Source organism: Rhinopithecus roxellana, chromosome 20, assembly GCF_007565055.1.
Source record: "Rhinopithecus roxellana isolate Shanxi Qingling chromosome 20, ASM756505v1, whole genome shotgun sequence".
Taxonomy (NCBI): Eukaryota; Metazoa; Chordata; class Mammalia; order Primates; family Cercopithecidae; genus Rhinopithecus; species Rhinopithecus roxellana.
Genome location: NC_044568.1, coordinates 65,628,558 through 65,643,144, shown reverse-complemented (window position 1 = coordinate 65,643,144; position 14,587 = coordinate 65,628,558). Strand labels below are relative to the sequence as shown.

General features: G+C 45.3%; 1 protein-coding gene across 1 annotated transcript in view; it reads left to right on the top strand.

Moving 5' to 3' along the window:
- The window catches only part of PKD1L3 (polycystin 1 like 3, transient receptor potential channel interacting), an 88,119-nt gene that overhangs the window by 62,692 nt on the left and 10,840 nt on the right, over positions 1–14,587 (top strand). Inside the window, 4 exon segments of the mRNA XM_010354081.2 lie at positions 1,731–1,871; positions 2,891–3,190; positions 3,193–3,287; positions 3,289–3,355. Of these exon segments, the coding sequence (XP_010352383.1) occupies positions 1,731–1,871; positions 2,891–3,190; positions 3,193–3,287; positions 3,289–3,355 (603 nt within the window).

Sequence of the window (14,587 nt, the reverse complement as noted above, 5' to 3'; positions counted from 1 at the left end):
CCCCCCTCCCTCCCCCTCCCTCCCCCTCCCCTCCCCTCTCCTCCCCTCTCCCTCCTCTCCCTCTCCCCTCCTCCTCTCCTCTCGCTCTCCCTCTCCCCCTCTCCTCTCCCCTCCTCCCTCTCCCCTCTCCCTCTCCCTCTCCCCTCTCCCCTCCCCTCTCCCTCTCCCCTCTCCCCCCCCTCCCCTCTCCCCCCTCCCTCCCCCCTCCCCTCTCCCCCCTCCCTCCCCCTTCCCTCTCCACCCTCCCCATTTCCCCCCCCCTCCCCTCCCCTCTCCACCCTCCCCCTCTCCCCCTCTCTCCCCCCTCTCCCCCCCCCCTCTCTCCCCCTCTCCCCCCTCCTCCCCCCCCTCCTGCTCCCCCGTCCACCTCTCCCCCCCACCTCTCCCCCCCCCTCCCCCTCCCCACCCCCTCCCCCTCCTCTCCTCCACCCCTCCCCTCCCTCTCTCCACCCCTCCCCCTCCCCTTTCTCTCCACCCCCCCCTCCCCCCTCTCCACCCCTCCCCCTCCCCCCTCTCCCCCTCCCCCCCCCCTCCTTCTCTCCCCTCCCCCCTCTCCCTCCCTCTCCCTCTCCCCTCCTCCCTCCCCCTCTCCCTCTCCCTCTCCCCCCTCTCCCCCTCTCCCTCCCCCCCTCTCCCTCTCCCCCCTCCCCTCCCCTCTCCCCTCTCCCCCCCCCCCTCCTCCCCCCTCCCTCCCTCTCCCTCTCCCCCTCTCCCCTCCCGCTCCCTCTCCTCTCCCTCTCCTCTCTCCCTCTCCCCTCTCCCGCTCCTCTCTCCCTCTCCCCCCTCCCTCTCCCCCCCCCTCCCTCTCCTCTCCCCCCTCCTCCCTCTCCCCCTCTCCCTCTCCCTCTCCCTCTCCTCCCCCCCTCTCCCTCTCCCTCTCTCCCTTCTCCCTCTCCCCCTCTATCCCCTCCCTTCCCTCTCCCTCGCCCTCCCAGTCCCCCTCTCTCCCCCCTTCTCCCCGCTCCCGCTCCCTCCTTCTCCTTCCCTCTCCTCCCTCTCCTCTCTCCCTCTCCCTCTCCCTCCTCCCTTCCCCTCCTCCTCCTCCCTCTCTCTTCTCTCTCGCTCTCCTCTCTCCCCTCCTCCCATCCCTCTCGCTCTCCTCTCCCTCTTCTCCTCCCTCTCCTCTCTCCTCTCTCCGCCCCTCTCCCTCTCCTCTCCCTCTCCCTCTCCCTCTCCTCTCCCTCTCCCCTCTCCCTCTCCTCTCTCCCTCTCTTCTCTCCCTCTCCTCTCTCCCTCTCCCCTCTCCCTCTCCCCTCTCCCTCTCCCTCTCCTCTCTACCCTCTCCCTCTCCCTCTCCTCTCTCCCTTCTCCCTCTCCCCCTGTCCCCTAGCTGGGACCACAGGCATGTGCCACTATGCCTGACTAATTTTTTATTTTTTTTGTAGAGACAACGTCTCACTATGTTGACCAGGCTGCTCAACTCCTGGCCTCAAGCAGTCCTGCTGCCTTGGCCTCCCAAAGTGCTAGAATTGAAAATACAGGCATGAGCCACTGTGTTCAGCCTAGTAACTCATTTTCACTGTATTGTACAAAAGTATCAGTCCCCAACTGATTGGAATTTTTTTAAAAACAGGTCCTTTATAATAGAGAGTTTAAGAAGCACTGCATGGGCAGTTTTACTCCTTGTTTAACATTTAAAAGGAAGTGCGCTCAGTAGATGCTCAGTGAATGGTGAGTGGCCGCTTAATGAAATATAACATTTCTTTGGTCTACATTTGAATTTTTGACAGCAAAATGTTCTTCGTCAGTACCAGGTTCAAGAGATAAGAACAACCCTGTCTATGTAGCCCCAGCTATGAATAGTCCAACTAAGCGTCCAGAAAGAACCTTGAAAAAGAAGAAACTCTTCAAGCTGACTGGAGATATTTTGGGTATGGAGAGGAAATGGCTACATATTGATAATACAGCACCTTTTCGAGAAGGGAAAGGAAGAGAGAGAATAAAATGGAAAGTAAAGAAGGGTTGAAAAGCTGTCTTTTAAAATCTTCACCTCGTGAGATTTGGGATTCCAGTAAAGCAGGTGGGAAGGTAACTGGACAGACCCCTGACCTTGGAGTCTAGAGGTTTCATTGTGTGCTTGAGTAAGTCACTTTCTCTACCTGCAAAATTTAATAACACAATTTGTGGAGGGAAAATGAAAATGCTTTGGCAAACGGCTATTCTGTAGGTGCTAGTTGACTGGCTTCAACACTTCTAGTTCATTACTGGATTCCCTAATCCAAAGAAAACAAATTCTGTTTTTATCATGACTTTGCTTCTTGTAAACATAATCACATGAGTGAAACAGAGTGAACACCATATTTCTTGTGTGGGATTTTATGTATCTTTCTCTTTTTCTTTTTTCTTTTTTCTTTTTTTTTTTTTTTTTTTTTTTTTTGACACAGTCTCACTCTGTTGCCCAGGCTGGAGTGCAGTAGTGCAATGTCAGCTCACTGCATCCTGTGCCTCCTGGGTTCTAGTGATTCTCCTACCTCGGTCTCCTGGTTAGCTGGGATTACAGGCACACACCACCACGCCCAGCTCATTTTTGTATTTCTAGTAGATAGGGGGTTTCACTATGTTGGTCAGGCTGGTCTTAAACTCTTGACCTTGGGTGATCTGCCCCTCTTAGCTTCCCAAAGTGCTAGGACTACAGGTGTGAGCCACTGTGCCTGGTCATAGCCAATGTATCTTATTTTAAGTAAAATGTATGATTAGTGGCAGAATAATTCTGGGAAAGAAATGTGTATGTGTATATTTATAATTATTAGACTGAACCATATGAAACTGCCAATTTTTGACTGATTTTGACCTGCGTAAGTCTATGGACTTAGGAAAAATGAAGAAAAAGACATAGAGGATTTCTAAGTTAACCACTCAACTATGACATTTTTTTCCTCTTCTAAACTAGTACAAATCCTTTTCCTTACCCTATTGATGACTGCAATCTGCTCTGTAAAGGACTCCAATAGATTTTACCTCCACCAAGCTATCTGGAAGACCTTTTCGCCCCGATTCTCGGAAATCAAACTTCTTCAGGATTTCTACCCCTGGGCTAATCACATCCTCCTTCCTGGCCTGTATGGGGATTACAGAGGTAAGAGTGCAGTCCTGAAGCCCAGTCATTGCAAATATGGGGTACAATTAATTTTCCAAATACCCTGTACCACGATCTATGAGAAAGTGAAGGAAGGTCAGCTGGTGTTTTCTGATATGGCCGTACCTGTGGGCATCCCAAGAGCTTGTTCCCTGGACTTCATCTAAGGAGGTTCAGTTACATCTGTTCACCCAGGCCCAAGGGGCCGATTCCCTGCTGATGAGCTTCACAAAAGGCTGACAAGCAAGAATGACAGTGGATTCAGTTACATCATGAGAAGTAACTGGAGTGACCCCTGGGACTCAACCACACATAGCAGAGAAGGCTGTTCAGTAAGTGCAAAACCAGTAATGTGGGTTCATTGGAGGATCTCCACATGAGATGCTATTTTGGCCTGAGCCATCTTTCCCAGGTCTGTGAGGATGTCTGTGTGACTTTGCTTGCATAGGTATCCAGTTGAGCCCCACAAAATGCATTGAACTTCTCTAATATGCTTGGAACTGTCCTAGGAGCTAACAGTGAAAAGATGGACCACGATATGGTTTGTGTCTTCAAGGAACACCACCATGCAGAGGCGTTAGCATGCCTTGCTGCGGACAGTGATGAAGAAATGCTAAAGAATGACTTTCTTAAGGATCGCTTTTTTTTTTTTTTTTTTGAGACAGTCTCACTCTGTCACGCAGGCCAGAGTGCAGTGGCACAATCCAGGCTCACTGCAACCTCCACCTCCCAGGTTGAAGCAATTCTCCTGCTTCAGCCTCTCTAGTAGCTAGGATTACATGCATGCACTACCACACCTGGCTTTTTTTTTTTTTTTTTTTTGAGGCAGAGTTTTGCTCTCATTGCCCAGGATGGAGTGCAATGGCATGATCTTGGCTCACTGCAACCTCCGCCTCCTGGGTTCCAGCGATTCTCCTGCCTCAGCCTTCTTTAGTAGAGATGGGGTTTCACCATGTTGGTCAGGCTGGTATCAAATTCCTGACCTCAAGTGATCCACCCACCTCGGCCTCCCAAAGTGCTGGGATTACAGGTGTGAGCCCCCGCACCTGCCAGGAACGTTTCGTATTCAATATTTTTCCACCAGTTACCAACACTGTCGTTATTTAACTTTAGATCTTGTTAAGTAAGCTGCATTCTGGAAACTGTTACATTCATTTATCTCAGGATTGGTGGCTTCCTGATGAGATTTGGATCATCTCCTAGGTTCCTGAAAAAGAATCTAAAATGCATTTTTATCTCAGCAAACATTTACAGTCCTAAAGGAGTGGTTAGTGTATTTGGGCGAGTTTTTATAGATGACAACTCCTATTTACTGCATGTTGAATCTATTTAGTTCAATTTTTGTTTAATTTTACTTTTAGAATCAGGGTCTCAGTCTCCCACTCAGGCTAGAATGCAGTGACATAATCTCATCTCACTGCAGCCTTGAACTTGTGGGCTCAAGCACCTCAAGTTCCCCCACCTCAGCGTCCTGAGTAGCTGGGACTACAGGTGTGTGCCACTATACCCGGTTAATTATTATTATTATTTTTTAGAGTCAGGGTCTCACTATGTTGCCCAGTCTGGTGTCCTTAGTTCAGTTTTAGGTGGTGACAGTTCTGGGTTCAGGACACGTTCTTTTTTTTCCCCCCCCGAGACGGAGTTTCGCTCTTTCGCCCACGTTTGAGCAAAGTGGTGTGATCTCGTCTCACTGCAACCTCCATCCCCCAGGTTCAAGCGATTCTCCTCCCTCAGCCTCCTGAGTAGCTGGGATTATAGGTGCCCCATACCATGCCCAGCTAATTTTTTCATTTTTAGTAGAGACGGGGTTTTGCCATATTGACCAGGCTGGTCTCGAACTCCTGACCTCAGGTGATCCACCCGCCTCAGCCTCCCAAAGAGATAGAATTACAGGCATGAGCCACTGCACCTGGCCCAGGGTACATTCTACTTGCAGTCTGTAATTGTACCTTGTCCTGAACAAAATACTAAATCAAGGTGACGGGGCCAGGCACGGTGGCTCACGCCTGTGATGCTAGTGCTTTGGGAGACTGTAGCAGGGGTATCATTTGAAGCCAGGAGTTCAAAACCAGCCTGGGCAACATGGCAAGATCCCATCTCTACAAAAAATAAAAAATTAGCTGGGCATGGTCGCACATGACTATAGTACCAGCTGCTTGGGAGTCTGAGGCAGGAGGATCATTTGAGCCCAGGAGTTCAAGGCTGCAGTGAGCTATGGTCTCACCACTACACCATCGTCTGAGCAGAGCCAAGACCCCATCTCAAGAACAAAAATAGTGACTGGATCTGTGGCTGAGGTCTGCACCATCACGGCAGGCATGGTCTCTCTTGCACTCCTTGGCTCCTGTAGTATGTAGTGTCTTGGCTGGGCACAGTGGCTCATGCCCGTAATCCCAGCACTTTGGGAGGCTGAGGTAGGCAGATTGCTTGAACCCAGGAGTTCAAGACCAGCCTGGACAACATAGTCCTCATATCTATTTTTTAAAAATATAAAAATTTTAAAAAGAATAATTTTGCAAATCAGTAAAACATGAGTATGAAGAAAATCCAGCCAGGCACAGTGGCTCATGCCTGTAATCACAGCACTTTGGGAGGCCAAGGCTGGAGGATCACTTGAGCCCAGGAGTTCAAGACCAGCCTAGGCAACATGGTGCAACCCCATCTCTACAAAAAATATACAAATTAGCTGGGCATGGTAATGCAGACCTGTGGTCCCAGCTACTTGGGAGGCTGGGGTGGGAGAATTGCTTGAGCTGGGAGGTGGAGGTTGCAGTGAGCCAAGATCGCATTACTGCACTCCAGCCTGGGTGACAGAGTGAGACCCTGCATCAAAAAAAAAAAAAAAAGAAAAGAAAAGAAAATCCAAATGTACAACTAAAGGGTGTATTGTGCAGCTCTTCCTTGTCCCCTAGATCCCCTTGTCTCCTCTCAAGAGACAGCTACAGTCCCAATTTATTATATATATTTATTATATATTCTTTCAAAGGTAATGGCCGGGCGCAGTGGCTCCTGCCTGTAGTCTCAGCACTTCGGGAGGTGGAGGTGGGTGGATCACAAGGTCGGGAGTTCAAGACCAGCCTGGCCAACATGGTGAAACTCCAACTCTACTAAAAATACAAAACATTAGCCATCCGTGGTGGTGGGCGCCTGTAATCCCAACTACTTGGGAGGCTAAGGCAGGAAACTCACTTGAACCAGAGAGGTGGAGGTTGCAGTGAGCCAAGATCACACCACACTGCACTCCAGCTGGGGCAACAGAGTGAGACTCTGTCTCAAAAAAAAAAAAAAAAAAAAAAAAAAAAAAAAGCATTTTGCTTTTTTCCCTTAACAGTTTATCTAGGGCTTGTTCTATCAGCATATATGAAGATGCCCCTATTGCCCCTATTATGTTTTATTCACTTACTGTATAGTATCCCACTGCATGGATGTACCATAATTTATATACCCAGCTCCCTACTGATAGGTCTTTAGATCATTTCCAGGCTTATTGTTAGCAAGACTATCATTAATATCCTTGTACGTACTTAATTCCACAAAGATGCAAATCCATCGAAACATAAATACCTTGGAAAAGACTGCTAGGTCAAAGTATATATACATTTTTCATTTAGAAAGATATTGCCAAATTGTCCTAGTATACCAATAAACACTGCTATTAGCAACATATGGCTGGGTGCAGTGGGTTACATCTGTAATCCCAGCACTTTGGGAGGCCAAGGCAGGCGGATCACTTGAGTTCGAGACCAGCCTGGTCAACATAGTGAAACTCCGTCTCTACTTAAAAAAAAAAAAAACACACACACACACACACACACAGACACACACAAATTAGCTTGGCCTGGTGGTGCATGCCTGTAGTCCTAGCTACTCAGGAGGTTGAGGCAGAAGAGTTGCTTGAACCTGGGAGGCAAAGGTTGCAGTGAGTCAAGATCGTCCCACTGTACTCCAGCCTGGGAGACAGAGCAAAACTGTCTCAAAAAACAAAACAAAAAAACCCAGAAGCAATATATGAGAGCACCTGCCCACATTCCCAAGAGACAGCCTGGTGAAAATTTGGTGTTTTCAAACAATTCAAGTGTCCATGAAATATATGAAAGACTTTGTAACTGCACCCAGAGAAATGAAGGTTTAAACTAAGACACGCCTTTTCCCTTTTCGTAGGGGCAATACTTGCTCATACGCTTTTGCCTTTTTTCACTCAATCCTCCTCCCCGTATTCTTTTCTTTTTTTTTTTGAGATGGAGTCTCGCTCTGTCGCCCAGGCTGGAGTGCAGTGGCCGGATTTCAGCTCACTGCAAGCTCCGCCTCCCGGGTTTACGCCATTCTCCTGCCTCAGCCTCCCGAGTAGCTGGGACTACAGGCGCCCGCCACCTCGCCCGGCTAGTTTTTTGTATTTTTTTTAGTAGAGACGGGGTTTCACCGTGTTAGCCAGGATGGTCTCGATCTCCTGACCTCGTGATCCGCCCGTCTCAGCCTCCCAAAGTGCTGGGATAAAGGCTTGAGCCACCACGCCCGGCCCATGTCTAACTTTTGACTCCTCAAAAACTTAACTACTAATAGCCTACTATTGACTGGAAGACTTACTGATAACATAACAGTTGATTAACACATATTTTATATGTTATGTATATTAGATACTGTATTCTTAAAATAAGCTAGAAAAAAGAATATTAAGGAAATCATAAGGAAGATAAACTAATTTACTGTTCATTAAGTGGATCATGACAGAGATCTTCATCCTCATTGTCTTCACATTGAGTAGGCTGAGGAAGAGCAGAGGGGTTAGTCTTGGTGTCTCGGGGGTGGCAGAGGTGGGAGAAAAGCTACTTATAAGAGGACCTGTGCAGTTCAAACATTTGTTGTTCAGTGGTCAGTTTTTCAGTCGATTCTCTTAATTCATCTAGATTGGACATATCATTTACAAATTGTGATAATTTCACTTTTTTATTTTTTTATGTCTCATTATTATTTAAACATTTTTTTTTAATATAAAGATCATGTACCCCTGTGTTGCCCAGGGTGGTCTTGAACTCCTGGCCTCAAGCCATCCTCCCGCCTTGGCCTTCTAAAGTGCTGGGATTACAGGTGTGATGTACCATATCCAGCCTTACTTCTTTTTCTTACCTGATAGCATTATCTAGAACCTCCAAAACTGTTTTCAAACCTAATGGTGAAAGTTTGCATGTTTTCTCGTTACTAACCTAACGCAGCACTTTTTACATCGTTTCTTTTTTCTGCATTCTGGATGTGCTGGAAGAAAAGATTTTTTAAAATATATAAACAAAACTGTTTCTTTTACTTTCTCATTAGGATTTATTGCTGATGGGAACTCCTTTCTTTTGGGCAATGTTCTGCTGCGTCAGATTCGCATTGCTGATCCTGGACTCTTCCCAACTGGAGTATCTCCCCGGGAACAAGTGAAGCCACCTCACCAACATCAGGAGGATACAGAGAACTATGGGGTTAATTGGGGCCCCCTTGATACAAACATCACCAAATCAGATAGCATTTGGCATTATCAGAATCAGGAGACCCTGGGTGGTTCTCCCATTCAAGGGGAATTTGCCACTTACTCAGGAGGAGGATACGCTGTGAAACTTGGAAGAAACTCCAGTACTGCAGCCGGGTGAGTAAGCCTGGGCCCTGAGCAAGAGAACCAAAATATTTGCTTTTGGCCATTCATAGGACAAATAGGAATTTCAGACCCATTTGAGTAGTTTGACAGCTACTATACTGTCTGTAACTCTTATGGATACTTTTATTTTAGACTTCTAAGGAAATATACCCTTTGGTTTAAAAATTCCTTGCTCAACTTCAGACTACAGGTATGTTTTGGCTTGGCAATTTGCCAAAATTCATTTTGTAGCTGGAAAAATACCTATCATTTTCAATCCTAGCTGAAGTTAAATTCAAGTAACCGTAGCTTGAGCAAACTGTAATCTTAACATATAAAGCAAACATTGCCGTTCATGAGCCAAAATACAGGAACCCAAAAGTTCAATGCCAAAATTAAATTTCCTGAGACTTATAGAGTGGTTTAGTATGCTGAGAATCTCTGTCATTACATGAGAAAAAGTCTAAATAAAAATAATTATCTCTTCATTTAAATGCAAGGAATTCATTATTCACAAACAACAGTGCCAACTGAATAATGACATTTATACGCCTCCTACCTCCCAAAACTGAACAGCTGGTAGTCAAGAGTAGCATTTAATACTTCAAGTAGAAATACTTGTCATAGCATGAAATTCTACTTCAGACTTGAAATGCCAAGTATATTTTTCTGAATATTTAACCTTGTTGTGAATATTATTGTAAAAACGTTCATTTTTATGGTCTACTAAATTTAATACCAGTGAAAGTTTGGGCATTAGTAATCATAAAATATTTCATAGGAAAAGTAGATTGGGAAATGTAACATCTTACCTGGTATATGACAGCAATATTTGAAACATCAGGATATTTTCCCCCTTTGCAGTATTGGAGAAAACAGGCTGACCCTGTCCTCTGTTTACCCAGAGTTCTACAGCATCTTGAACAGAGGCATTGGCTAGACCAACGCACAAAAGGCCTCTTTGTGGAGTTTGTGGTCTTCAATGCTAATGTGAACCTATTCTGTGTTGTGATCCTGATGTTGGAGTCCAGTGATATGGGTACGAAGGCCTCTCTCTTCTCTCCTCTCTCTATGATCTTGTGCTTTGGGTTGGATGTTTGTCCCCTGTAAACCTCATGTTGAAATTCGATTCCCAGCATTGGAAGTGGAGCCTGATGGGAGGTGTTTGCGTCCTGGGAGGCAGATCCTTCATGGATAGATTGATGCCCTCCCTTAGGAGTGAGTTCTCATTCTATTAGTTCCCAAGAAAGCTGGTTGTTTAAAAAGAGCCTGGAATCTCCCCCACCCCTCTCTTGCTTCCTCTCGTTCCATGTGATCTCTGCACAGGCTGTCTCCCCTTCACCTTTGCGGTTAGTGGCAGCAGCCTCAGGCCCTCACCAGATGCACACGCCCAGTTTTGAACTTGCCAGCCATCAGAATTGTGAGCCAAAGACACCTTTTTTCTTTATAAATTACTCAAGGCTTGGATATTCCTTTATAGCAACACAAAATGGACTAAGACACCTGAGTAGCTCAGGAAAAGTCCCAGTTTCTTTCTCTGTCTTATACCATTAATTTAAATATATTATTTTAATTAAAGTTATTATATTTAAATATAACTTTAAAAGTCAAATAGTTCAAGGGAAAAACAGGAGTCCTCAGTTCATCCCTACCTCATTCCTACTCCCCAAAGGCTACTTTCCATTTTTTTAAACTAGATCTTTCAGAATTTAAAAATTATTAACATGGGCCGGGCATGGTAGCTCATGCCTATAATCTCAGCACTTTGGGAGGCCGAGACAGGTGGATCACCTGAGGTCAGGAGCTCGAGACCAGCCTGGCCAACATGGTGAAACCCCATCTCTACTGAAAATACAAAAAAATTAGCCGGGAGTGGTGGCAGGTGCCTATAATCCCAGCTACTCGGGAGGCTGAGGCAGGAGAATTGCTTGAACCCAGGAGGCAGAGGTTGCAATGAGCTGAGATTGCGCCATTGTACTCCAGCCTGGGCACCAAGAGTGAAACTCTGTCTCAAAAGAAGAAAAAAAAAATTAACAAGATTATTGTCTATTTCATAAATTTTCAGTTTTAGGTATTATCTGTTTCTGTTAGGATGAAAATTTAGCCTTTTTTTTTTTTTTTTTTTTTTTTTTTTTGAGGCAGAGTGTCACTCAGTCTCCCAGGCTGGAGTGCAGTGGCGTGATCTCAGCTCACTGCCACCTCTGCCTCCAGGGCTCAAGCCTTTCTCCTGCCTCAGCCTCCTGAGTAGCTGGGATTACAGGCGCCCGCCACCACACCCAGCTAATTTTTGTATTTTCAGTAGAGATGGGGTTTCACCATGTTGGCCAGGCTGGTCTTGAGCTCCTGGCCTCAAGTGATCCACCTGCCTCAACCTCCGAAAATGCTGGGATTACAGGCATGAGCCACCTCAGCCAGCCGGAGGTAGCTTTCTTATACCCACATATATCTCAAACACATACACATCTTTGATCTTTTCTCATTCTCCCAACATAGTAATAAAATTTATTTAGTTTAATATTGAGCATTTCCATTATGTTTTTCAAAGATGAGACATTAGTATATTATGATTAGATTTCCTTTCTTATACATCCTTTTGTTTTCTCTAGAATATTACTTTTTTAAAAATGTGCTTGGTTTTCTATGTATGTCACTGATTAATCTTCAAATTCTTCCTAAAAGTAGAAATCTCTCATTCTCTTAGAGTATCATGTAAACTATCATTTTATCTTCTTGGAGACACCTTCCCTGGAGCCCTCCTTCTTGGGTACAGTCTGGATTGATTATTCTCTAGGCTGCTGTACAGCTCTCCTCCAGGACTCTCCCTTCACCATTACCCTGGGATTATCTTTACCTCTCTCCTCTACTGAATTCCCTTTCTTCTGGATTCCATGTCTTCCTTTCTTGGCTTACTTGCTCATTTTGCTAGAACACATGCTCTGGTAACTTCCTGGAAGAGTACGAGGGAGGTAAATGTGTTGGAGACTTACATCTCCAAAAGTGTTTTTATTCTCCCATCACATTAGATTCTAATTTATCTGTATATAATTTCTTTCTTGCAGGATTTTGGTTTGTTTGTTTTGAGATGGGGTCTCGCTCTGTCACCCAGGCTGGAGTGCAGTGGCACCATCTCAGCTCACGTACACTCTGCCTCCTGGGTTCAAGCAATTCTCTCTGCCTCAGCCTCCCAAGTAACTGGGATTACAGGTGCCCGCCACCATGCCTGGCTGATTTTTTTTATTTTTACAATTTATTTTATGGGGTTTCATCATGTTGGCCAGGCTGGTCTTGAACTCCTGACCTCAAGTGATCTGCCCACCTTGGCCTCCCAAAATGCTGGGATTACAAGCATGAGCCACCATGCCCGGCCAGAATTTTGAAAAGTATAGTTCCATTGCTTTCTAGTTTTTCATGTTAGTGTTAAAAAGTATTATGCTGACATTCTGATTCCCAGTCCCCAACCCCAAAAGTTTTTAGGTTTTTTTCTTTGTCCTCTGGGTTATGAAAGAATGTCATAGAGGCCGGGCGCGGTGGCTCATGCCTGTAATCTCAGCGCTTTGGGAGGCCGAAGTGGGTGGATCACGAGGTCTAGGAGTTCGAGACCAGCCTGGCCAATATGGTGACACCCTGTCTCTACTAAAAATACAAAAATTACCTGGGCGTGGTGGCTCACGCCTGCAGTCCCAGCTACTTGGGAGGCTGAGGCGGAAGAATCACTTGAACCCAGGAGGTGGAGGTTGCAGTGAGCCGAGATGGTGCTACTGCACTCCAGCCTGGGTGACAGAGCGAGATTCCATCTCAAAAAAAAAAGAATGTCGTAGAATGTTCTATTATCTGGAAACGTGTCCTTAAGTTCTGAGAAATTTTCTTCATTTTTCTTTGTTAATTTCTTCTCCATTTTCTCTGTTCACTTTTTCTGATTTTCTAGCATTTTGACATTATAACTCCTGGAGTTCTGATTTTCTTATATTTTTGCTTCTGTTTTCCATCTTTTTCATCTAATATCTGCAATATTACTTTAATTTTTATCTTCTAAACTATTTTTTCTTTCTATAATATTTAATTTCCAAAATTGTTGTTCTCATGTTTTTTTCATAGTCTCTTATTGTTCTTTTATGGATGCAATATCCTCTTAACTCTGGTATATTACAGTGGGTTTTCTTTCCTTCTGATCCTTTACTGTCTCTAATTCCTCTGAACTCCTTTTTTGATTTGTTGTTTTTGATCTACAGTTTTCAACGTTAGAGATTCAAGTGCCTGGCTGTCCTTTTAGAGAAAGGCAGGCTGGGTGCGGTGGCTCAAGCCTATAATCCCAGCACTTTGGGAGGCCAAGGCAGGAAGATCACTTGAGTCCAGGAGTTCAAGACCAGCCTGGGCAACATGGTGAAACCTCATCTCTACCAAAAATATAAAAATTAGCCTGGCATGGTGGTGTATACCTGTAGTCTCAGCTACTTGAGAGGCTGAGGTGGCAGAATGGTTTGATCCTGGGAGGCGGAAGTTGTAGTGAGCCGAGATCATACCAGTGTACTCTAGCCTGGGTGACAACCAGACCCTGTATCCCCCCCCCCAAAAAAAAGGGCAATAAAAAGCAAATAAATGCTAATTATAAGATCTGTGCCTGGCTGGGTGTGGTGGCTCACGCCTGTAATCCCAGCCCTTTGGGAGGCCAAGGCAGGCAGATCACCTGAAGTCAGGAGTTTGAGACTAGCCTAGCCAACATGGCAAAACCCCATATCTACTAAAAATACAAAAATTAGCCAGGCGTGGTGGCACATGCCTGTAATCCCAGCTACTCGGGAGGCTGAGACAGGAGAATTGCTTGCACCCAGTAGGCGGAGGTTGCAGTGAGCTGAGATCACACCACTGCACTCCAGCCTGGGTGACAGAGTAAGACTCCATCTCAAAAAAAAAAAAAAGCTCTATGCCCATGCATAGAGCTTATCAACTGGTATCTAAGTCTCTCTTTTTGGGCAGTCAGTTTTTAGAGACCCTCCAAACTCCTACCTTGAGAGTATGAGCCTATTATACTTACCAGAGTGAGTTGAGGGAAGGGATCTGGGAAGTGTCTCACTATGCAGCATGTAAACTTTTCCTTTTCCAGTAAACCGTTACTTTCAGATGTAGCTGGTGTCCCCAAGTCCAGATTCTCTCATTCAGCATCACTAGGAAACAAACCTTTAGTTGTGGGGTGGTAGAAGGCAAGATGGGTAGCAAATATCTGGTTGTGAATGGTGAGGGAGGAAATTTGGAATCTAGTTGTTGTATATATATATATTGACTTTCAGTTGACGCTATTTTCAGTTCCATCTGAACTTCTACCTTCAAAACTACCTGATGCCTGCAATTTCTGAGGCTTTCCAGGGTTTCATGGTTAGAACTGGCTTGCTTCCGTGTTTCCTGTACAGCTGCCTTAGATTTCAGCTTTCTTGAACTTGCTAAGTCAGTGTGATTCCTCTACTTTTCAGCTTCCAGCAGTTTGTTGATCTCATCTGCCCTCCTTTTCTTCATCTATTGAAGTTTTTACTTTATCCTTTCACTTTCATTATAGTGGCATTTTGTAAGGGATTGGAGTTAAACTGGTCCATTCAGTTCCCCCACTTTCACAGGATGTCTGTCCTCATCCAATTTCTTCGCTTTCTTCTTTCTCCCAGAATTGGCTCACAAGTATCCTTCCATTTCCATCACATCTTTCTCCTAATCAGGATTTTTCTCCTCTCAGACCTGCAGAGCAGACACCTTCTCTTATGCTTGTTTCTAATGAAGCATAAAGGCTTCCTGAGGGTCTTCACGGGTTTTTTAGTTACTAACAAAATAAAGACCGGGATTAAAATAAACATGGGAAAAGTTCCAGTCTTGAGAGCTTGCTAGGTGAAATAGGAATTCCTTTTGTTCTTAAA